At 48.0% G+C, this 22406-nt stretch overlaps 2 protein-coding genes and 1 long non-coding RNA gene across 4 annotated transcripts in view; 2 read left to right on the forward strand and 1 right to left on the reverse strand.

The window, feature by feature from the left end:
* Positions 1–323: 323 nt before the first annotated feature.
* On the reverse strand, positions 324–12156 carry NELFE (negative elongation factor complex member E). The gene is made up of 10 exons (XM_083493208.1): positions 12005–12156; positions 10566–10638; positions 10315–10460; positions 9463–9537; positions 7186–7220; positions 5683–5915; positions 4116–4260; positions 1761–1815; positions 901–1003; positions 324–508 (listed from the first exon to the last, which is right to left on the reverse strand). Exons 1-10 carry the CDS (start codon positions 12077–12079, stop codon positions 435–437), a joined length of 1014 nt encoding a protein of 337 aa, XP_083349334.1. The 5' UTR covers positions 12080–12156; the 3' UTR covers positions 324–434.
* Positions 12157–13576: 1420 nt separating this feature from the next.
* LOC310701015 lies at positions 13577–14119 on the forward strand. The gene is made up of 2 exons (XR_014522889.1): positions 13577–13698; positions 13751–14119. It is a non-coding gene; the product is annotated as an uncharacterized lncRNA (long non-coding RNA).
* Positions 14120–14774: 655 nt separating this feature from the next.
* The window catches only part of SKIC2 (SKI2 subunit of superkiller complex), a 54927-nt gene continuing 47295 nt past the window's right edge, over positions 14775–22406 (forward strand). Inside the window, exons 1-6 of one of the 2 annotated variants that reach the window (XM_083491186.1) lie at positions 14775–15189; positions 16811–16932; positions 18245–18354; positions 18562–18679; positions 20412–20526; positions 21512–21586. In XM_083491186.1, the coding sequence (XP_083347312.1) occupies positions 15177–15189; positions 16811–16932; positions 18245–18354; positions 18562–18679; positions 20412–20526; positions 21512–21586 (553 nt within the window). In that variant the 5' untranslated portion in view covers positions 14775–15176. The remainder of the gene's footprint in view (positions 15190–16810; positions 16933–18244; positions 18355–18561; positions 18680–20411; positions 20527–21511; positions 21587–22406) is intronic. The other variant, XM_083491185.1, reaches the window with a different exon arrangement.

The raw sequence follows: 22406 nt of genomic DNA on the forward strand, positions 1-22406 counted from the left end.
CTATTTTCCCTCCCCCTTTCTCAAATAAGTTTTTAGATCAAACAAAGAGATGAAATTGAAGACATCAAAACATGTTGTTTTTTCAAAAAAAGAAACACCAATGTGCCACAGGAACTCTTCCCTCATACCAAACCACCGATAGGGTCTATCCTACATAAATCTGCCTAATAATCTTTGAGCATCATCTAAGATGTGGCCATCACAATTGTTCTCTTACTACACCTTGCCTTCCTGATTCCGTGGCCAGGTGCATTATAGAACAAGTCTTTCCGCCACGGGCTCAGGTGCATTTTGAGGTACAGACTTGGAGAGAAGCGATACGGTGCTTTTTCGAAGACACAGCCAATGTTTATTTGCACATCTTAACAACAACAACAAAAAGCAAACATTTAAGAAACACCCCACCGCTCGAAATGGGGATTGTCCCACAGGCCTCAGAAGATGTCTTCGTTGTAAACGACCTGGGATCGCTTGTCCCGGTGAGAGCCCTTGGCGCTATTCTTCACAGCTGGAAAAGAGAGAGGGGGGAGGGACATCTAGGATCACAGATCACAAGAAGGCAAAGGTGACCAGCTTCTCTCACACTACCCAGATGAACCTCTGAAGACGATAAAAGAAGCAGATTCTGGGGCAACTGGTGGTGGACTCCCAGGCCCCCAAACCCTTTTAAGCGAGTGGGATATATTATTGGCAGACTGAAAGTTGCTGGTTGCTATTACTAGCACACACTTCTCTGGGAATCTGACCCCACTTACCTCTCCGATTCCTCTCATCAAAACACGGGAGCTTGGGAGATCCCCGAGTTCCATATCCCCCAGTACCAACACTCAAACCACTTCCCATCGTCTTGGAACTTGGTTCCTGCCTCCCCATTCCAGACCCCTCTCCTCCGGCACTTACCCAAAGACCCCCACACCGATTTGCCGGTGGCTGCGTCCAGCATGGGCTGCTTGCGGGCAATGCTGACTTTCAGCTGGACATCTTCCACCACCTTTCCGTTGAGCTGTTAAGGAGGCAAGGGGGTGGGGTGCCTTAATCCATTTCTACGGAAATTGCTCCACGGCCCAGAGAGCCCTGAAGCACCTTAAAGAGCAATAGAACCAAAAAGTCGGCCTCATCTTTGCCTTCTGCCCCTCCTCCTCCCCTGCCTCCAATTCTTGCCCGCTCTCTGTCACAACCTCTTCCTGCTCACTAAACCCTGTTGCCTCTTCTACTCCCAACACCTCCTCCTGCCAGTCCTCTCTCTCTTCTCCCTCTAACCACGTGTCGTCGACTCACCACCGAACCCCAGGCTCTGAGCCTACGCTGTCTCCCGTCACTCCTCTGCATCCAGGGCAGACTCACGAAAACCCATGGACTTAATTCTAATGACTAATGTTGGGTATCACCCCATTCCTGCTTTTTCCTAGGCTCATTTCTAATAATAATAAGAATATTTCTAATTTATTATTTATACCCCGCCCATCTGGCTGGGCCTCCCCAGCCACTCTGGGCGGCTTCCAACAAAATATTAAAATACCGTAATGCATCAAACATTAAAAGCTTCCCTAAACAGGGCTGCCTTCAGATGTCTTCTAAAAGTCTGGTAGTTGTTCTCTTTGACACCTGGTGGGAGGGCGTTCCACAGGGCGGGTGCCACTACCGAGAAGGCCCTCTGCCTGGTTCCCTGTAACTTGACTTCTCGCAGTGAGGGAACCGCCAGAAGGCCATCGGCACTGGACATTTCAGGCAACTCAGAGGGGAAAAGCAGTGGCAGTTACCTCAGCAATGGCTTGGTCCGCAGACTCCATCTTCTCATAAGTGACAAAAGCACAGCTGAAGGGGGAGAGAGAAGAGGGTTAACGGCTGATCTCTGGAAAAAGGCATTGTCTTCTTCGCTGCCTTACCTTACCAGCAGTGTTAGAAACTCAAATATGTAAGCTAGGCACCAAATGGCTCCTTTAACCAAGGTTGCGGTCACTGAAACGGAATGCCTAGCTGCCATTTTTTGGCAGGACAGCTCTAACGTCTTTATTTTTCAAATGACAGACGTGACTGTGATTCTCAGTTACACCTACGGTTAGTTCAGATGACAATCTTGATCTAGGCTGAGCTTTGAGAACTTAAAGAAGATTCGCTTTATCCAAGGACAGTCCACATATATAGTCCTACCTATTTTTCTTAATGGTGACAGTAGTAGTTTTGGCAGGACAGGGGGTGGGCTGGGGTGGGGGACTCCCTGGTCCTGAATGGGGTAACTGTGCCCCTGAAGGACCAGGTGCGCAGCCTGGGGGTCATTCTGGACTCACAGCTGTCCATGGAAGCGCAGGTCAACTCTGTGTCCAGGGCAGCTGTCTACCAGCTCCATCTGAGACCCTACCTGCCTGCGCACTATCTCACCAGAGTGATGCATGCTCTAGTTATCTCCCACTTGGAATACTGCAATGCGGTCTACGTGGGGCTACCTTTGAAGGCAACCCAGAAACTGCAACTAATCCAGAATGCGGCAGCTAGACTGGTGACTGGGAGCGGCCGCTGAGACCATATAACACCGGTCCTGAAAGACCAGCTCCAAGGACCTTCTGGCAGTTCCTTCACTGCGAGAAGTGAGGTTAAAGCGAACCAGGCAGAGTACCTTCTCGGTAGTGGCACTCACCCTGGGGAACGCCCTCCCATCAGATGTCAAGGAAATAAACTACTATCTGACTTTTAGAAGACATCTGAAGGCAGCCCTGTATAGGGAAGTTTTTAATGTTTTATGGTGTTTTAATATTCTGCTGGGAGCTGCCCAAAGTGGCTGGGGAAACCTGGTCAGATGGGCGGGGTATAAATAATAAATAATAAATTATTATTATTATTATTATTATTAATCGTTCATAACGTAAGAATATTCTTCACAACCACGAGCAGGGCAGGGAGGTGGGGCAAGTAAAGATAAGCAACAACAATTACCGTATTTTTCACTCTATAAGACACACTTTTTCCCTCCTAAAAAGTAAGGGGAAATGTGTGTGCGTCTTATGGAGCGAATGCAGGCTGCGCAAAGCCTCTTGAGCGCAGCCGGAGTGCTCCTCCTGCCCTGAAGAGGCTTGGCACGCTATCCCAGAAGCCAGAACAGCAAGAGGGATCACTGTTTTCGCTGTGCAGCAATCCCTCTTGCTGTTCTGACTTTGCTTTGCTGGAGAGCCGCTGTGCAGAGACGGAAAGCTGTGCAGCGCCCCTTCAGCAAAGTGGGAGACGAAACGGAGCCCCTTCCATTTCTCCTCCCGCTTCGCTGAAGGGGCTCTGCGCAGAGAGGGAGAGAATATTTTTTTTCTTGTTCTCTTCCTCTAAAACTAGGTGCGTCTTATGGTCGGGTGCATCTTATGGAGCAAAAAATACGGTAAGTATAACGCTGATCACTGCTCCTGCACAGGCTGCACAGAAAAGGCATTTTGGCTGCTGAAATTCATTGATACTGATACAGGATGTGGCATCAGTGCGAGAAAACAGTCCAGATCCAATGTTTCCCAGGAATGCAACTCCAGATGGTGGAGATGTCAGGCGCCAGCCTACCTGGTAATGCCAGGGATTGAACCTGCAACCTTCTGCATACAAAGCACTGCTCTGCCCCCAATATATTATTATTAGTAGTACAGTGGTGCCCCGCAAGACGAATGCCTCGCAAGACGGAAATCTCGCTAGACGAAAGGGTTTTCCGTTTTGGAGGTGCTTCGCAAAACAAATTTCCTATGGGCTTGCTTCGCAAGACGACAATGTCTTGCGAGTTCCTGCTGGTTCCCACCCCCCTTTTTCTAAGCCGCTAAGCCGCTTATCAGCTGATCCGATCAGCAGATAAGCCGCTAAAAGCCGCTAATAGCGCTAATCCACTAATCCGTCAATGGGCTTGCTTTGCAAGACGAAAAAAGCACTAGACGAAGAGAATCACAGAACGGATTCTTTTCGTCTTGCGAGGCACCACTGTAGTAGTAGTAGTACCCTCCCCATCTAACTGGGTTGTTCCAGTCCCCCTGGGTGGCTTTCCTGGTGGATGTCCATATGGGAGTGAGGTGTCGTTTGAAATGTCCCCCCCCCCCCTTGGATATGGCCCAAGCTTTGGCTCTTGGGCCAACCTTGCCTTCCTTCCCACCACTCACTTGCGGGGATTGTCCATGGAGAGATCAATGATGTTCCCAAAGGCCGAGAAAGCGGTGCGGAGCATGCTCTGCTTCATGTCCGCCCCGTAGACGTACACCGTGTTCCCTTTGCGCGGAGCACGTCGGTCCGGGAAGGAATCTGAACCTGGGTTAGGAAAGGAAGATTGACAGCTCAGAAAACATTCCTGTCGCCCCAAGACCCTCTTAAACCTAGCCGGATGCCAATAACCCTTTGAAACCTTGCCTACCCTCTTCCTGGGAACTCTATGTATCCTAGTTCACAACCGGCTCATGTGATACAGTGGTATCTCAGGTTACAGATGCTTCAGGTTACAGACTTGGCTAACACAGAAATAGTACCTCAGGTTAAGAAATTTACCTCAGGATGAGAACAGAAATCGCACGGCAGCAGCGGGAGGCCCCATTAGCTAAAGTGGTACCTCAGGTTAAGAACAGTTTCAGGTTAAGAACGGACCTCTAGAGCGATTTAAGTTCGTAACTAGAGGTACCACTGTATTCAAAACCTGATGCCAGCAATTCCGTGAGATTGTAATATCCAGGGCCACTTCCACACCCTACGTTTAAAGCACTATGAGAGCACTTTGAACAGCAACGGCTTCCCCCAAAGAATTCTGTAGTTTCTTAAGGGTCGTTAGGTGGGTCGTTAAGAGGAGAGCGCAAAATATGGTCTGAAGCTCAACATCAAAAAAATGAAGATCATGGCCACTGGTCCCATCACCTCCTGGCAAACAGAAGGGGAAGAAATGGGGGCAGTGAGAGATTTTACTTTCTTTGGCTCCATGATCACTGCAGATGGTGACAGCAGCCACGAAATTAAAAGACGCCTGCTTCTTGGGAGAAAAGCAATGACAAATCTAGAGAGCATCTTAAAAGTAGAGACATCACCTTGCCAACAAAGGTCCATATAGTTAAAGCTATGGTTTTCCCAGTAGTGATGTATGGAAGTGAGAGCTGGACCATAAAGAAGGCTGATAATAATCATTTCCGTAATAGCAATTTATTTAACTAAAACAATATCATTATAGCATATGTATCCATGTTCGTTAACTGATGTGGTTAAACTTTTTTTTTTTAACGTAGACATTAAATCTTAAAACAAATCCTTATTTCCTGATAAATAGCCTTTGGGCTATAATGTAACTTAAATAGAAAACTATCTTTAGAAATATTTCCCCTCCAAAAGCATTTTATAGTGGTACTTCGAGTTAAGTACTTAATTCGTTCTGGAGGTCCGTTCTTAACCTGAAACTGTTCTTAAGCACCACTTTAGCTAATGGGGCCTTCCGCTGCCGCCACGCCACCGGAGCACAATTTCTGTTCTCATGCTGAGGTAAAGTTCTTAACCTGAGGTACTATTTCTGGGTTAGCGGAGTCTGTAATCTGAAGCGTATGTAACCTGACATGTATGTAACCCGAGGAACTATTGTATTTTTAAAATCCGATTTAATTTTTTTTAAAAAACCATTTAAAATTTGAACAATCTGATTTTGTTTATTTATTTAAAAATCATTGATTTTTATCCACCCTGCCCCCAAGGAGTCCTTACGGCGGAAGCTGCCCTCTCTGTCTCGGTCCCTGTCCCTGTCTCGGTCACGATCACGATCCCTGTCCCGGTCCCGGTCTCTGTCGCACTCTCTGCTCCGGTCCCGGCTGCGATCACGGTCATAGTCCCACTCGAAATTGCGGAGGTTCTCCCCCCGGTCCGGCTCTTTGTCTGGATCCCTGCCCACTTCTGGATCCTTCTCTGGATCCCGCAGGCGATCGCTGGAGCTCACAAAGCTGGGAAAGAGCATGGAACGGGAGAAGCGTCATTTATGCCCATTTTTCTTTCACTTTGAAGGCAGCATCTAAAGAACGTGTGTCTTCAAATCACAATTTCAATAATACAATGCGATTTGTAAACTGCAGGTTTCAAATAATAATAATAATATTATTTATACCCCGCCCATCTGGCTGGGTTTCCCCAGCCACTCTGGGCGGCTCCCAACAAAACACTAAAATACAATAACCTATTAAACATTAAAAGCTTCCCTAAACAGGGCTGCCTTCAGATGTCTTCTCTAAAAGTTTGGTAGTTATTTTTCTCTTTGACATCTGGTGGGAGGGCATTCCACAGGGCGGGCGCCACTACAGAGAAGGCCCTCTGCCTGGTTCCCTGTAACTTGGCGTCTCGCAGCGAGGAAACCGCCAGAAGGCCCTCGGCGCTGGACCTCAGCATCCGGGCAAAACGATGGAGGTGGAGACGCTCCTTTAGGTATACTGGACCGAGGCCGTTTAGGGCTTTAAAGGTCAGCACCAACACTTTGAATTGTGCTCGGAAACGTACTGGGAGCCAGCGTAGGTTTTTCAAGACCGGTGTTATATGGCCTCGGCGGCCGCTCTCAATCACCAAATACCAAACATTTCAAAATTGAGATACAGTCATACCGCTGGTTATGTTCAGTTCAGGTTACGTCTTTTGAGGTTGCGTCCCGCGGCAACCCGGAAGTACTAGAAAGGGTTACTTCTGGGTTTTGCTGCTCGCGCATGCGCAGACGCTCAAAATGACATTACGCGCATGCGCAGAAGTGGTGAATTGCGACCCGCGTGTGCGCAAACACGGGTTGCATTCCTTTCAGGTTGCGAACGGGGCGCCGGAACGGATCCCATTCGCAACCCGAGGTACCACTGTAATCGTTTTCAAAAACACATTTCGAAACCACCGCCAGTGCCGAAAATTACCTGGCATTAATACATAATTTGAAAATGCACTTCGAACCAGCACAACAAGCAACCTAAAAGCTGAGAAACCAGCAGCGTAATCAGTGAAATAATCCTTATTATGTATCATTTGAAACAAATAGATCTTCAAAGGCCTAAGCTGTTAAGGCCATTTATCCCTTGAGAGGGGATCAACAGATTAGAGCAGGAGTGGGGAGCCTCATAATTATTAAACTTCCACAACCCAAACACTGTTTGCTGGAGTTCTCTGGGATTTGGCCTGATCTTACAGGCCAAAACAAATATTTAAAGCTCAAATCATCCACATTTTATTATGAACAGAACCAACCTTTCATAGAGAGACTTCCTCTGGGGACGCCGTGACTGAAACAAAACATTTTTTTTTTAAAAAAAGACAAGACATCAGTCATATTAAAATTAGCAGCTAGTAGCCCTGGGCTGAAACAAGAAACTTCTGGTAGCTAAAAACAAACACCTCTGCTCTCTCTTTTTGCCACCTCAAAGATCTTTTGGGATCTAGTTCCCCCTCGTTTCATCGGTTCCACAATGTCACGTGGCAGCTACAAGCATGGATGACTGGCTGAACTGTGGCTTAACAGGGGTTGGAGTGGAGCTCATGGGGAGCTCAAAACGGTGTCCTTGCTTCTTCAGCGTCAATCCCTTTGGCTACATCCTGGGAACATGAGAACAGCCCTTCTGGATCAGACCAAATACCCCATCTAGCCCAACAATCTGCTCTCCCAGTCATAGCTGTCAACTTTCAGATTTGAAAAGAAGGGATCAGCAGCCTCGAAAAGAAGGGATCAGCAGCCTCACCTGTCCCGGGGGCAGTCTACGGGATATCTAACAATCCGGGATAGCAGCGGGAAGCGGCGCTGGAATAAGGGAACTTCCCGCAAAAAAAAGGGAAGGTTGACAGCTATGCTCCCAGTTGGCGATCCAATTGTCTAAGGCAGCTGTTCCCAATTCCCTAAGTATCGTGCAGCCCTTGTTTTTCAGCAGCCAAGCCATGGACCTCCTACTTTTGAAAATGTTGACATCTCTCTGGTAGTTACTGTTCTGCGGGAACACTGGCCTAAGGGAAAACCTGCAATCAGGATCTGAGCATGAGAGCACATTCCTCTCCAGATATTTCCAGCAACTGGCAATCATACTGCCTCTGACGGTGTGGAAAGTAAGACCTGGAGGCAGGGAGCTTGATTTGAACTCTCCTGGATACTTGTGGGTCTTCCAGTTGCAGCTCTGAGCATACTTGGCCCCCTCCCACTATGAACAGCGGCCGGCATCCATCACAGAACCTTGCCTCCTGTCTGAAGGTGTGCCGGGGCCCACAGCACCAGCAGTTCCCATGGACCTGTCCTTGCATGTTGGGGGAAAGCCTACAGCTCCATGGAAGAGCATGTTTTGCATGCAGACGGCCCTACGTCTGATCCTCCAGACTCCTTGCCTGAAACCCTGGTGGGCTGCTGCCAACCAGCGCGGACAGTAATAATAATAATAATAATAATAATAATAATAATAATAATAATAATTTATTTATTCCCTGCCCATCTGGCTGGGCTTCCCCAGCCACTCTGCGCGGCTTCCAAAAAAATATTAAAATACTGAAGTACATCAAACATTAAAAGCTTCCCTAAACAGAGCTGCCTTCAGATGTCTTCTAAAGGCTGTTAGTTGTTGTTCTCTTTGACAACTGGTGGGAGGGCGTTCCACAGGGCGGGTGCCACTACCGAGAAGGCCCTCTGCATGGTTCCCTGTAACTTGGCTTCTCGCAGTGAGGGAACCGCCAGAAGGCCCTCGGCGCTGGACCTCAGTGTCCGGGTAGTACGATGGGGGTGGAGACGCTCCTTCAGATATACTGGACCAAGGCCGTTTAGGGCTTTAAAGGTCAGCACCAACACTTTGAATTGTGGTCGGAAACGTGCTGGGATCCAATGTAGGTCTTTCAAGACCGGTGTTATGTGGTCTCTGCGGCCACTCCCAGTCACGAGTCTAGCTGCCGCGTTCTGGATTAGCTATAGTTTCCAGGTCACCTTCAAAGGTAGCCCCACGTAGAGCGCATTGCAGTAGTCCAAGTGGGAGATAACCAGAGCATGCACCACTCTGGGAAGACAGTCTCTGGGCATGTAGGGTCTCAGCCTTGTACCAGATGGAGCTGGTAAACAGCTGCCCTGGACACAGATTTGACCTGCGCCTCCATGGACAGCTGTGAGTCCAAAATGACTCCCAGGCTGCGCACCTGGTCCTTCAGGGACACAATTACCCCATTCAGGACCAGGGAATCCTCCACACCTGCCCGCCTCCTGTCCCCCCAAAACAGTACTTCTGTCTTGTCAGGATTCAACCTCAATCTGTTACTAGATGGTTACTAGATCTGTTACTAGATACTGAGCTAGATGGGCCAACGGATCTGCGTCAGTAAAAGGCAGCTTCCTCCACGTGCACCAGCTGAACAAGGGAGCTCCATAAAGGATGCAGAAACAATTTATACTGCCCTGGGGCACCCCCGTGAACTAGCGAAGGTGGAGGAGCAAGCAGGATTGCCTAGCTCTCCGCCAACCCACCCCGTTTCCCTCCCTTAGCCAGGAACTCAAATGCCAGGTACCTCTTGAGAATCGTCGTCTGCAGAGATGCTGCGCTGAAAAGGTTGGAAAGTCGTGACGGGTCCTTTCTCGGGATCCTAAAGACAACCAAGATGTTAAGGCCCTGCTGAAGACAAGCCTGCTCACCCTTTCCCAGAGTCTCTGTTAGGGCTGGGGGAATATATTGATATATCGCCCTAAACTGGTTTGAAGTCCGTATTGTGATATCGGTTCATAATTTTTGACCTTCTTTTTTTTAAAAAACAACACTTTATTTAAGGTAGATAAGGACAAGATGAAATTATACAATTGAATATAAATATAGATGGGAAACGGCTACGTATAGTGAATACTTATCTACTTTAAAAAATTTTCACCTATAGTCTTTTTCTTTTACTTCTTTATTTTTTCTTTGTTCTCCCCCTCCCCCCCGCTTTTTTCTGATATCTTATCTTTCATTCCACTCCTTTATTGTGAATAGCATTTTATAGAGGTATAAATAACTGTAAATATGAAAAGAGACAAAGTATTCTCTAATTTTTTTCCTTGGTTATATGTATTTTTTTCTTTTGTTTTTTCTTTTGTTGTAAATATGTATGTTTTCTAATTTGTACTTAATAAAAATTTAAAAAAAATTTAAAAAAGGAATCATAATTTTTGACCTGGCAAAATATAACACAAACCATGATGTGCGTGTGTGTGTGCGCATGCGTGCGTGTGTGATGCAGGTAAAACTGTGAAGCCATCCAACGCCTGTGTCTTATTTCAGACATCGTGATACATTGGCATATTGTGATGTTTAGCTGGCGATATATCGCAACGTTGACAATCAGACACCCCCCAGCCCTAGTCTCCACCCACTTAGCTCCCCTTACTTTCAGCTTCCCTTCCAGCGTGCGAGAGCGCTTGAACCCCGAGTTCTTGTTCTCGGCTTTAATAGCGCTGATGGCCCCCGTTTTGACGAGCATCTTGGCTTGCTCCGTGGCTGTGGCCGTGTCCACGACCGGCTGGTCAGAGATGGCTGCAAAGCAGGCGGAAAAAATGCAAGAGAATGTCCCAAGTGTTGGTGGACCCAGGTGCACCCTACTTCACTCCACCCACCTCCCTTGGTGGAAGTCCGACTTACAGCGTTTAATTCCTCCCTGGCTGGCTTGGCTGGTTGAACTCTGCTGCTTCTTCAAGGCCATGAGGGCCTTTTTCTGAGGAGGAGGAACAACAACCATATTTAACATGGCATCTCCAAACCTATTTCCCTCCCTTCCCTTCGACCCAGTCTTCTTCTGTCGTCATCTACCAACAGGTGACCCTGCTGGGCTACAACTCGCCATCATCCCAGAGGCATGTCTCATGAGACCAGGGCCCTGCAGGATCTGATTTCTTTCCGCAGGGCCTGTAAGACAGAGTTGTTCCGCCTGGCTTTTGGCTTAGAATCAATTTGATTCCCTCCCCCTCTTTCTTTTTTCCTTTCTCCTCCTGTGATGAGGCTGCATTTTAATGTTGTATTCTAATCTTGTTTTTAAAGTTGTATTTCAATCAACTTGTTTTTATTATTGTTAGCCGCCCTGAGCCTGGTCTTGGCTGAGGAGGGCGGGGTATAAATAAAATTATTTATTATTACTACTACTACTACTACTATTATTAGGTTGTCTACTGTGAGAACAGAATGCTGGACTAGATGGGCCCCATGACACGCAAGAGGGAACAAGCTTGTTTTCTCCTGCTCTGGAGGGTAGGACTTGAACCAGTGACTTCAAGCTACAAGAAAGGAGATTCTGACTAAACATCAGGGAGAACTTTCTGGCAGCGAGTGAAACGATCTCCCTTGGGAGGTTGTGGGCTCTCCTTCCTCTGAGGTTTTTAAGCAGAGGATGGATGGCCATCTGTCATGTATGCGTTTGTTTGGATTCCTGCATAGATGACCCTGTTAGAATTCCTGCTCCATGATTGCAGTCATAGGATTGTTGTCTTTCACATGACGGTATGTGTTTTGACTCCACAGAGTGGGAAGTGACGTAGACAGGATGTTTGTGTTACTGTGTTCCGTGAAGTGGGACTATTGTCCTTTGTTCTTTTTCTCTTTGCTGTCTGATGCTAGAGAGAGAGGGAGCCATGTTGCAGTGCTCCATGTGTGTTTATATGTAAATAAAGTAGATTAGCCAAAATGCTGAGTTGCTGAGGTCTGTTACGCAACTGTGCAAACTCTGCGGATCCCTAAGTGTGCCGGTGTCGGTTGGCATCAGTCGCTGTGATGTTTGGGCAGAAGAAAGCTTTTGAAGCTCCCGAACGAAAGACCAGGAGGGAGAGAACATGCCAGTCGGGCATGTGTCTCTGCCAGGGTCCTATTCGAGTGTAGGCTGAACTCCTGACAAACCCTTGAGGTCCCTTCCGACTCTATGATTCTATTATATGATCCAGAAAGCTTCTTTCTATTCTTGTGTCTGATTGTTGGCCACGCTGGCTGGGACTGGGTGGACCAACGGCCTTGAACAGCCAACAACAACTTGATTCAGCCTGGCCTGCCTAGGGTGGAATCTACCCCTCGGCATCGACGAAAAGGAGTCTGACCTTTTTCTTGAGTTTGGCAAACTTCTTCTGCAGTGCCTCCTCTTCATCTGTCAGTCCCGGGGGTAAGACAATCATGGCTGATAAGCAAAGTCACCGTCTGGAAAGGGAAGACAACAAAATAGGCCATCAGCGGCAGCTTGTGGGTTGGTCAGCCAACCTGGGTCCATAGTGCAACACGGCTTCTTCCCCCAACACCTTTAATGGTTGTGGAGAAGAGGGGATTGCAGATAGAGTCTCCATAAAAGCAAGAACAAATAACGCCACCTAAGAAGGTTCTGCTGGATCAGGCTGATAGATAGCCCATCTAGCCCAGAATTCTGATGAGCCCATGTGAAAGCAGAATATTGGACTAGATGGGCTGTCAGCTGATCCAGCAGGTTCGCAATATTTTTAAAAAATATTTAAAACTGATAGCAGCCTAGAGAATAGGGCAGGTCCAAAAAAAAAAGACGCATTTCAAGTGTCAAAAGCATGTGTGTCTTCAGCAGTCAGCAAAAAATACATAACGAAGGTGCCAGTTTCACCTCTGGCGGGGAGGGAATCCCACACCTTATTCCAGGCGCCATATTCCATTGGAAGACAAATTTAAGTGCAGAAGTTGGGTCATGCCAACTACAGTGGTACCTCGGGTTACAGACGCTTCAGGTTACAGACACTTCAAGTTACAGACACTTCAGGCTACAGACTCCGCTAAGCCAGAAATAGTACCTCGGGTTAAGAACTTTGCTTCAGGATAAGAACAGAACTCGTGCGGTGGCAGCGGGAGGGCCCATTAGCTAAAGTGGTAACTCAGGTTCTTAACCTGAGGTACCACTGTACAAGCACATTTGCAGCTAGGCTTTGCACGAATATCCCACCTTTGGCAGCGCCATAGCTACAGGAGGTGGGTAGCCAGGATTTGCTTGCCCCAGGGTGAAGCTTCCAGAGGGGCGCCATTGAAGCTCCCAGCTTGTGTTGTTAGGATTTTTATCTCACTAGCTGCTTAGCAAGTAGCACTATGGTTGTTTATATCATGTGAGTGAGAGCATGAGAAAGGAAGTCTGAGTGCTGTGAGAAGTTACTTTCTGGTTGAGACGTTGTTCTGTACTGGTGCTGAGAGAGAACAGACATGCTGGTGGATTCTCTGTATATATGGACTGTAAATAAAGTAGTTTATAGCTACTGATTGTCCTTTTCTTCTGCAATGAGATGCCAGAAGATGAGTGTGCTCCTCTCAGGAGGGAGGTGTCGCTTATCACCGGTCTCTCTGGACTGAGGGAGATTTACAGCCAGAGAGTGACCACCGGAGAGACGCCCTGGTGTCTTGGGAAGGTGGCGGCCTTCCCAGGCGTTTTTCCAACATGCATATGCATGGTGTGTGTGTGTCTGTGTGTGTGTGTGTGCGCGCGCGCGCCAAACTAAGTCTTTGACCCAGGTGCCCCTGCCTTTGTTTTCCCTTCCAGAAGGCTCTAGCTCCAGCGGCAGTAGGCATTGGGTAAGCCTTAGTCTTGTAACAGAGGGGAGGCTGTAGCCTCTGCCTGTCCCTGCATGCAAAAGGGTATCCCAATAAAGGGATCCAGGAGGAGTTGTGTGATAGGAATTTTATGGTCTTAGATATATGGTAATGTTCATAACTGCACATACATAGATCAACACAGGAAGACCAACCTGGAACCATTTTGATTCCTAAACTGACCAAATCCTTTCTCTGCAAGGTTAAACTGGAAAAGCCTCCCCATTGTCTCTTTCCTCACATCCTGTCTCAAGGATATGTCTGAATAAGGTGTGAGCCTGTGACCTGGCCCAGGAAATAAGTATTTTACCACTACAAAAGAATGGCCAGGCCCCCCAGGAAATCCAATCAAGCAACCTGCCAGAAAGCAGATAAACAAGGACAAGAGAAAAACAACATTTAAATTTCTGTGGTGTAGGTGAGATGTATCTAAGGGGTGGTCTTAGGTTACACCCCTTCTGTGATGTATGCATAATGTTTCTGGGGGTGGTCTTGATCTAGAGGATGGGAATTTCAAAAGTCTTTATAAGCCCTTGCACAGCAATTTTGGGGGTCCTCTTCCTCTCCTGCGTGTGAGGGAAGTACCCTGTTGCAACAGATCAATAAAGATCAAGCTTACTAGCTGCTTTGCTTCCCAATATTCTCTGGTTGGCCTCTGTTATTTTCTCCTACCAATAGGGAACCTATGTAAGGACTCTATATGGGCTCTTGGATACCCCATAAGGGAAAAGGGCATATTTTTATTTACAACAGTTGCAATATTTGTCGTCAGCCATAGCACCCTCACCCACTCCTAGGTTAGGTTGACCCTAGAAGGCACTCCCAGCAGAAGGGCTGGAGTTGGAAATGGTATACCCTATAGTTCTTAAGCATTATATTATATTAATTATATAGAATACATTAATTATATAATGTAACCAAAAAAAGTCGTGGCCTATTCGACCCTTTCTTCCCTTACACTCGTTTCCCTGCCTGCTTATTTACTGGGGATACCATGGAATGCAACGCGCTTTGCACCAATCACATCCCTCCTTCGGCCTCCCACTCACCAGCTTGCTCCCGCGTCCTCTCCCTGTCGCGCGAGCCTTCTCTCCCGGCACGCTCTAGACACGCCTCTGGGACAAGCCACGCAGCGGGAGGAAGTCTCTACGTATATTTGCATAAGCCACCCGGCAACGCGAAGCCCATTGGCTGATTGGCGCCCACGATGAAAGGAGAGCACTCGCCCGCGTTTAGGGAGCGATTTACATATCGGCCGCTCATTGGCTGAATTGCAAGGCAGGGCGGAAACGTTCGGAACGCGAACAGTTTGAGCATGCGTGCGACGCAAGCGACGAGACGTTTGCAATTTGCATGCCGCGCCGCCATTGGGCAACAGTGAGCGGGCACCGCCTGCGTAGGAAATGGAACCAAGCGGACCCCGGCTGCTCTTCCAACGGCTGCTTCCGCTTTCTTCCAACCGGGCGCTCCGCCTCTGACTGGAATTCGACCAATCCCATGTCGGCGTCGCCGCTACTTCCGCTTTTCAGCGGCTTCCGCCCGGCTGAGTAGCGACAATCCTCCCTGGCTTTGGAGTCGCTTTTTGCTGTGTGGCCGAAGCTTCCGCCCTCACCTTGAAGGAGCACTTCCGGGTTAGGGGTTGGCCACGCCCCTGGGCGAGCTGTGGAAGTGGCGGTGGAGATGGAGAGGATAGGTGAGAGAACTTTGGCAGCGCCTCCCCTTTGGAACTCCCTGCCACTTGAGATCAAGCAGGCGCCTTCGACGGGATCTTTTCGGAGGCAGCTGAAAGTCCTGTTTAGATCAAGCCTTGCCCAGATGCTTAAAAAGCTGGAGCAATTTTAGCCTCTTTTTTAAAAAAAAAAAAAGTATTTCAGCTTTCGTATGTTTTAAAGGAGGGTTGTGAATTTCCCCTCAAATATTACTGTTTTATCATTTGTAAACCTGAAGAGGGTTGTTGTTTTTTAACAGTCAAGTGGTGTGTAATTTTTATGAAATGAATTGTTGGCATCCATCTGTCAAGAGACAATGGCGTGTATTCAAACCTCTGGAGAATCACAGCGCCCGGGAACTCATAACTGCTGCCTCCAGCGTTGTTTTTTGCTTCAATTGCAGCACCAAAGTGACCTCCCTGGGGCGCCAGCCTGGGCAGTGTGAATGGAGGTCCTGGGCTGCCCAGACGATAAGGCTCCCTCCCCCCCCCTCCGCGCCCCCCCCGGCTCACTGATGTGGTTTAAAGGAAAGCAGAGCAGAAAAATAAGTAATGAAATTTGCTTTGTGCTGTACACAGATTTAAAACAAAGGCGGTTCTTTCCATGCAGGCTTACAACATAAAAAAGACACAGCACAGAAGGGAAAAGGAAGAGGAAATTGAGCAAGCTCAGGCACCAGGTCTTGAAAGCTACATAGCCAACTGAAAATGGGGAAAAGTTGAGGGAAAGTAAAAATTAGTTCTATTTGCTAATGCTTATATAAGGCCACTATTAATTTATACATTTTTTTTGAGAGAGAGAAAACAAAGAATCTTTTAAGTAACGTGAATAAAGTAATAACGATCAATAAAACACAGATAAAAGCAAAGTTCTGAAAATCTAGTTATCTAGTACAGACAATCCTCGTTTTGTGCCAGACTTCCGTTCTGGACCCCTGCGTGCATTGGCAGAACAAGCATAAGCCCCCTTTGCTCAGTTCTGCCCCCACCCGCCCCGTTCTGCCCCTTTTCATGATGCCTTTCACCCTGAGAAGTGCACTCCATTCATAGCTGTCAACGTTTCCCTTTTTTAAGGGAAATCCCCTTATTCCAAATAGGATTCTTCACAAGAAAAGGGAAAAGTTGACAGCTATGACTCCATTGTCTCTCTAGAGAGATAGATGCCAACAACAACAACAGATCACCAGGGATGTTTATAATAGGTCGTAAAACAGTAAGCCAGACAATAAATTTTTTTGAAATATTGTATGTCCTAATGGGCTTTTATTGCTGCGAGGTGCTTCTCACCTTGCTTGGAAAAGTGGCACACATATTTTGACCTTTGCATCAGTAAACTTTGCATTTCCTGGAGGTAATTTAAGCAAAGGATGGATAGCCATAATTCAGGGTCCTGTAGTTGCATTCTTTTTTTTGGGGGGGGGGTGAAAATATATTTATTGATATTTCATAATAATACGAGGTAATTAAGTTGCATTCGGCGCCGATGACCTCTGAGGTCCCCTTCAGCCTTACAGTTCTTTGAAAGTTACACTGGGGTCAGCGGGAGTAGCGACTGAAAATGGGATGGTGAATTTCAAAATGTCCTTATCTCCTTGTTCCCTGCTAGTCCTGCCCCCCAGGGGGCCTCTGGAGTTACCCCTCTCCATTCTGGAGGTTGGATGTGCCGGCCGTTTTGAGCTCATCACCCAAGAGGAAGGGCCTCATGGAGACAGATTCCCGCTAACCACGGTAAGCCCCTTTCCAACCCTGGAACAAGAGAGAGGAATTTTCTTAATGGTAATACATCACCTTGCCAACAAAGGTCTGTATAGTTAAAGCCATGGTTTTCCCAGTAGTGATGTCTGGAAGTGAGAGTGGACCATAAAGAAGGCTGATCGCCAAAGAATTGATGCTTTTGAATTATGGTGCTGGAGGAGACTCTTGAGAGTCCCATGGACTGCAAGAAGATCAAAGCTATCCATTCTGAAGGAAATCAGCCCTGAATGCTCACTGGAAGGACAGATCCTGAAGCTGAGGCTCCAATACTTTGGCCACCTCGTGAGAAGAGAAGACTCCCTGGAAAAGACCCTGATGTTGGGAAAGATGGAGGGCACAAGGAGAAGGGGACGACAGAGGACGAGATGGTGGGACAGTGTTCTCGAAGCTACCAGCATGAGTTTGACCAAACTGCGGGAGGCAGTGGAAGACAGGAGTGCCTGGCGTGCTCTGGTCCATGGGGTCACGAAGAGACGGACACGGCTAAACGACTAAACAACAACAACAACAATAAGCAGCCAGCAGCTGCACGTCTTGAAATTCTGGAAAACGATTAAAAATTTTTTTTTAAAGCAGCCACTGGCTCCTGCAGGTGAGGCAGCTGAAGTAGGCCCAGGTCTGGTCAGTAACTGAATGAGTGGCCTCCTGGGAACCTCATGCTATGACAGAATAAAGTGGGATCCAAATGCAAGAAGTTGAATTCATAGAATTGTAGAATTATAGAGTTGGACAGGACCTCGAGGGCCATCTAGTCCGACCCCCTGCAATGCAGGAATCTCAGCTAGATCATACACGACAGGTGGCCATGCGACCTCTGCTTATAAACCTCCAAAGGAGGAGAGTCCACAGTCTCCCGAGGGAGACCGTTCCACTGTCAAAAACCTCTTGCTGTCAGAAAGTTCTTCCTTACGTTGAGTCGGAATCTCCCATCTTGTAACTTGAATTCTAGCATTTCTGTTTGTTGTATTGTTTCCGCTCTTCGTTTCTTTGTTTGATCAGTGGAGGCTGGTCAGTTAGGGCAACCAACCGACCAAGTGAAATGCCAAGCAATTAAAAAAAGAAGTTTAATTCCCCCTCCCATATATGTCTGTCTCTTTTCTCTCCCCCTTGCCCATCTTTTCAGTGACATTTTGTGACTTAAAGTCTTTGAGAGCGTAATCATGGTGGCTGCAAGGATACGACCTGTTTTACATCAGGATGTGACCCACTGCAAGTTACCTTGGCTTCATAGACGCTGGTATCTAGGAATGACACTTACACCTTTTCCCCCCATCCCACCTTGCAGCTGCCTCACGGGTTGCCCCCTCATGCTGAGGATCTGGCCTCTGAACTGGAGCAGCGCTTCCTCAGCAGCCCAGACTGGCTTCCCATCCACCACTTCGAAAGGTCTCACAGGTGAGGTTCTCGGCGGCCGCGGAGCCATCTCTCCCTTGTGTTAAACTGAGGTCTCTCCTTCCAGAAAGGAGCAAAAGAGGACACAGTTACTCGTGTGTTCTCTGGTTGGGGCGGCAGTTTTGGTGGTGTGGGATCTGGGAATGTTTTTGGTGGTGTTATTATTATTTTTTAAAAAAAACCCAAATCCTTCCTGCTTTCTCGAGGAAGGTTCTGGCCCCGCGAGAAAGACATCCAGTCGCTCTTTGAGGTGGACGTCACCCCCGTGCATTCGACGCTTCAGGCTGAGCGCAACCCCACCACAGGAGAGCTGCTGGGCTTCAGAGAGGTCAGGAACGGTGTTCCCCCCAGAATATCATTTTTTCGTGGCAAGTTGTCAGGCAAGGGTGGGGAGTCATAGGCCAAGGGACTCAAGGTGGCCTTCCGGCACTCTCTTCCTGGCCCACACCCCCTAACCAGCCCTGCTTTGCACCCCCCTGAGTGTTTTCGCCTGGCTGGAATTGGTTCTTAAACTCTTGCCCGTGAGAAGGCTAGAGAAGGGCATGTGAGATCAGGATAATAAGGAGGGAAAGAAATTGCTGAATTAATTACTTGAATTGGAATACAAAAAAGGGAGGTATGAGGAGGTCAGGGAAACAAGGATATGAATGTAAGATATGGAAAGGTTGATTTTTTATTTTTATTTTTTTATCTTTTTTTATAAGTTTACTTATTCTGTATTTTTCTTGTATTTTTATTTTTGTCTTTTATTCTTCTATTTTTTGTTTTTATGTAATTCCTTTTTCTGAAACTTTAATAAATATTTTAAAAAGAAAAGAAAGAGAAGGGCATGTGAGCCGAGTGTGAAAACTACCCTGCTGTAGGAAGATCAAAGGCACGCTCATTGCTCCGCCCTCTTTTTTACCTGGCCCCACCCACTGCATTGTCCTGAAGTGAGTGTGTCCCTTGGGCAGAAAGGGGTTTCCCGCCTTGTTGGGGCGGGTGGGTGGTTCAATATGCTTCAGCCAACCAGGGCTAGCAATACCTGGTGGAAGGCGGGTGTGGGGTAGTTTGGGGAAAGCAGTCTCACGGGCCAAATTGGGGACCTGTGCCAAGCCACATGTTCCCCCCACCCTTGTGCTAAATCTCTGGACACCTCCATGGTAGCAGCCAGACTCTGGTACATGTCCCGTTCTGCTGCCCACCGCGACCCCGGTTGCTCCAAGCAAGGATTGCAAGCTTTAACGACCGCTTGAGCATTTTGCTCCTCTTGCAGCTAGATACAGGCGCTGTGGTCTAAATCACTGAGCCTCTTGGGTTTGCCGATCAGAAGATCGTGGTTCTAATCCCTGCAGCAGGGTGAGCGCCCATTGCTCTGTCCCAGCTCCTGCCAACCTAGCAGTTCGAAAGCACACCAGTGCAAGTAGATAAATAGGTACCGCTGCAGCAGGAAGGTAAATGGCATTTTCATGCGCTCTGGTTTCCATCACGGTGTTCCATTGCGCCAGAAGCAGTTTAGTCTTGCTGGCCACATGACCCAGAAAGCCGTCTGTGGACAAAGGCTGGCTCCCCCGGCCTGAAAAGCGAGATGAGTGCCGCAACCCCATAGTCGACTTTTACTGGATTTAACCGTCCAGGGGTCCTTTACCTTTTACCTTTACCCCCCTCCCATGACCGGGTATATGTGCGGCGCCGGGAAATAAATGGATAGATTCAAACCAGGAAATGACAAGAGAGAGCTGGAGAGTCCTTGTGGCGTCCTTGTGACATCAGTGATGATGGAGGAAACCCCAACAAAACCAGAGGTGTAGCGGGGCTTTGTTTCAGCAGTTCAGCTCCCTGCCTAACAGGTGACAAAAGCAGGAGAAAGCCGGCATTTTAGAGGGTGCTTCCCACCTAATGCCATTTTCACTATGCACATGGGGTCCCGGAACATAACCCCCTGCATAAGTGGGGAGGACACCTGTATACTTGCTGTCTTGAATTGAGAATACAGTCTATAGGAATTTAAGAACTGTTGGGAGAGCGGGGAACTGGCCACGCACCTTTTGGTCTTGACACTGCTCCCCCTTCCGTTTCAGGCACTTGTGGACAACATGGGCTTGTCGGCCAAAAATTCTCTTTCCTTCCAACGAGCACCCGGCCCTCCAGTCGAGGCTCTCCGAGGCAGTGCTACCAATTACCCCTTCTGGCCAGGTACGGGTCTCCTGTTCGCACTGCCTGGTCTGCGGAATTGGCGCTACAGTCTTACGCCAGGGCTTGGAATCATGTTAGGACTCTAGCTCCCATCAGCCCCAGACAGCAAGGCCAGTGGGTCAGAGATGATGGGAGGAGGGCCCCCCCCCCATCATGATTTTTGCCAGCGCCTGCTCTTGTGGTTGTCAGGAGTTCAGCCTACACTCGAGTAGGACCCTGGCAGAGACACATGCACGACTGGCATGTTCTCTCCCTCCTGGTCTTTCGTTCGGGAGCTTCAAAAGCTTTCTTCAGCCCAAACATCACAGCAACCAATGCCAACAGACATTGACACACTTAGGGACCTGTAGATTGCGTAACAGACCTCAGCAACTCAGCATTTTGGCTAATCTACTTTATTTACATATAAACACACATGGAGCACTGCAACATGGCTCCCTCTCTCTCTAGCATCAGACAACAAAGAGAAAAAGAAGAAAGGACAATAGTCCCACTTCACGGAACACAGTAACACAAACATCCTGTCTCCGTCACTTCCCACTCTGTGGAGTCAAAACATACACCGTCGTGTGATAGACGACAATCCTATGACTGCAATCACGGAGCAGGAATTCTAACAGTGATTCGCTATTCTGTGTAGGAGTCAGGAGAGGGCTGTGCCAGCAGACTTGACAGGGACTGGAGGAATCGAGAGAAGCATTGGCTGGCTTCACAGTTTTCCCCACATTGTGATTTTTGCATAGCGTGCGTGCACACACACACACACAATCATGATTTGCAGTATATTGCTGGGTGAAAAATTATGTAAGCACCATCACAATATGGACTTCAAACCAGTTTTTGGTGATATATCAATATATTGCCCAGCCCTACTGTGCAATTCAGTTGCAGAATTCTGAGTCTTCTGACTGCAGACTTATAGCCATGCATGCAGCTTTGCTCTTAATTGTCCACAGTGCATTGTTTTAACTCAACCTCTCTTTAGGTGGGATGGACGAACCCAGCCTTGAACAGATCAAGACTCAAGAAGACCAGGAAGAGGACATTGATTTTGAGAACGGTACTTGGATCTGTTCTAGGCAATAGCCGCAATGGTGCACCTTCTTTTAGGATCCCAGCCAGTTCTGGGTTGCTGTTGTTAATGCCATGTGTCCTCTGCAGCAGCCTTGGTGAGGCTTGAAGACGTTACCTTATTTATGTAGAGTGGGAAGATAGGGAGAGAACATGGTGGGCTATGGGGTTGCCTCTTCTTGAAATCACAACCGGGTGGCCTTTGATAGCAAAAAAATCACCCTAGTAAGGCTAGAAGGGACGCGGGTGGTGCTGTGGGTTAAAGCACAGAGCCTAGGACTTGCCGATCAGAAGGTTGGCGACGGGGTGAGCTCACATTGCTTGGTCCCTGCTCCTGCCAACCTAGCAGTTTGAAAGCATGTCAAAGTGCAAGTAGATAAATAGGTACCACTCCGGTGGGAAGGTAAACGGTGTTTCCGTGCCCTGCTCTGGTTCGCCAGAAGCAGCTTAGTCATGCTGGCCACATGACCCAGAAGCTGTACGCCGGCTCCCTCGGCCAATAAAGCGAGATGAGCGCCGCAACCCCAGAGTCGGTCACGACTGGACCTAATGGTCAGGGGTCCCTTTACCTTTACCTTTAGTAAGGCTAGAGTGATGAAATAACAGGCACCGAGTGCGAATTATGATGTGTTGAAGTCGTTTTTTTAAGCCCACTCTTCAGATGGAAAGGCCAGCAGCACAGTTGACATAAGATCAATAAAAATAAGGACAATCCCTGCAGATTCTGGGGCCTCTCTCCTCTCTCAGGGCTCACTGCTGATACGTGGCCTGGGCCTCTGAACAGGTGCAGGGAAGCTGCCCTACGGTAC

The sequence above is a fragment of the Podarcis liolepis genome (genome assembly GCF_965112155.1).
Source record: "Podarcis liolepis genome assembly, chromosome: 2".
In the NCBI taxonomy this organism is placed as follows: Eukaryota; Metazoa; Chordata; class Lepidosauria; order Squamata; family Lacertidae; genus Podarcis; species Podarcis liolepis.